Source organism: Corvus brachyrhynchos, unplaced genomic scaffold (assembly GCF_000691975.1).
Source record: "Corvus brachyrhynchos isolate BGI_N302 unplaced genomic scaffold, ASM69197v1 scaffold617, whole genome shotgun sequence".
NCBI lineage: Eukaryota > Metazoa > Chordata > Aves > Passeriformes > Corvidae > Corvus > Corvus brachyrhynchos.
The window spans coordinates 68,097-69,073 of NW_008239062.1; the positions used below are offsets into that span (position 1 = coordinate 68,097).

At 67.5% G+C, this 977-nt stretch overlaps 1 protein-coding gene across 1 annotated transcript in view; it reads right to left on the bottom strand.

The window, feature by feature from the left end:
• Positions 1-930, bottom strand: part of SEMA4C (semaphorin 4C) — a gene marked incomplete at its 3' end in the record, with an annotated part of 11,725 nt that extends 10,795 nt beyond the window's left edge. Inside the window, exons 1-2 of the mRNA XM_017739195.1 lie at positions 646-930; positions 209-310 (exon numbers count right to left, since the gene is read on the bottom strand). Of these exons, the coding sequence (XP_017594684.1) occupies positions 209-310; positions 646-930 (387 nt within the window). The remainder of the gene's footprint in view (positions 1-208; positions 311-645) is intronic.
• Positions 931-977: the final 47 nt, after the last annotated feature.

Below are 977 nucleotides of genomic sequence, written 5' to 3' on the forward strand. Positions count from 1 at the left end.
CGGGAATCCCGGTCCCTGCCCAGGGTCCCTGTCCAGAAATCCTTCCTGGGATACCTGCCCGGGGTCCATTCCCGGGATACCTGCCCGGGAATCCTGTCCGGGCTCCCAGCCCGGGAAACCTGCCCGGGAATCTTGTCCGGGATACCTGCCCAGGGTCCCTGCAGGGTCCCAGCCCGGGATACCTGCCCAGGGTCCATTCCCGGGATACCTGCCCGGGAATCCTGTCCGGGCTCCCAGCCCGGGAAACCTGCCCGGGAATCTTGTCCGGGATACCTGCCCAGGGTCCCTGCAGGGTCCCAGCCCGGGATACCTGCCCGGGACAGGGTCCATTCCCGGGATACCTGCTCGGGAATCCCGGTCCCTGCCCAGGGTCCCTGTCCAGAAATCCTTCCTGGGATACCTGCCCGGGGTCCATTCCCGGGATACCTGCCCGGGGTCCATTCCCGGGATACCTGCCCGGGGTTCATTCCCGGGACACCTGCCTGGGATCCCTGCCTGGGGTCCATTCCCGAGATCCCTGCCCAGAACACTTTCCTGGGATACCCGACCGGGAATCGCACCCGGAGTCCCTGCCCAGGGTCCATTCCCGGGGTCCCTGCAGGGTCCCAGCCCGGGATACCTGCCCAGGGTCCATTCCCGGGATACCTGCCCGGGAATCCTGTCCGGGCTCCCAGCCCGGGAAACCTGCCCGGGAATCTTGTCCGGGATACCTGCCCGGGGTTCATTCCCGGGATACTTTCCAACCGGGAATCGCACCCGGCGTCCCTGCCCAGGGTCCATTCCCGAGATACCTGCCCGGGAATCCCGGTCCCTGCCCAGGGTCCCTGTCCAGAAATCCTTCCTGGGATACCTGTCCAGGGTCCATTCCCGGGATACCTGCCCGGGAATCCTGTCCGGGCTCCCAGCCCGGGAATCCTGCCCGGGGTCCATTCCCGGGATACCTGCCCGGGGTCCATTCCCGGGATCCCTGCCCGGCG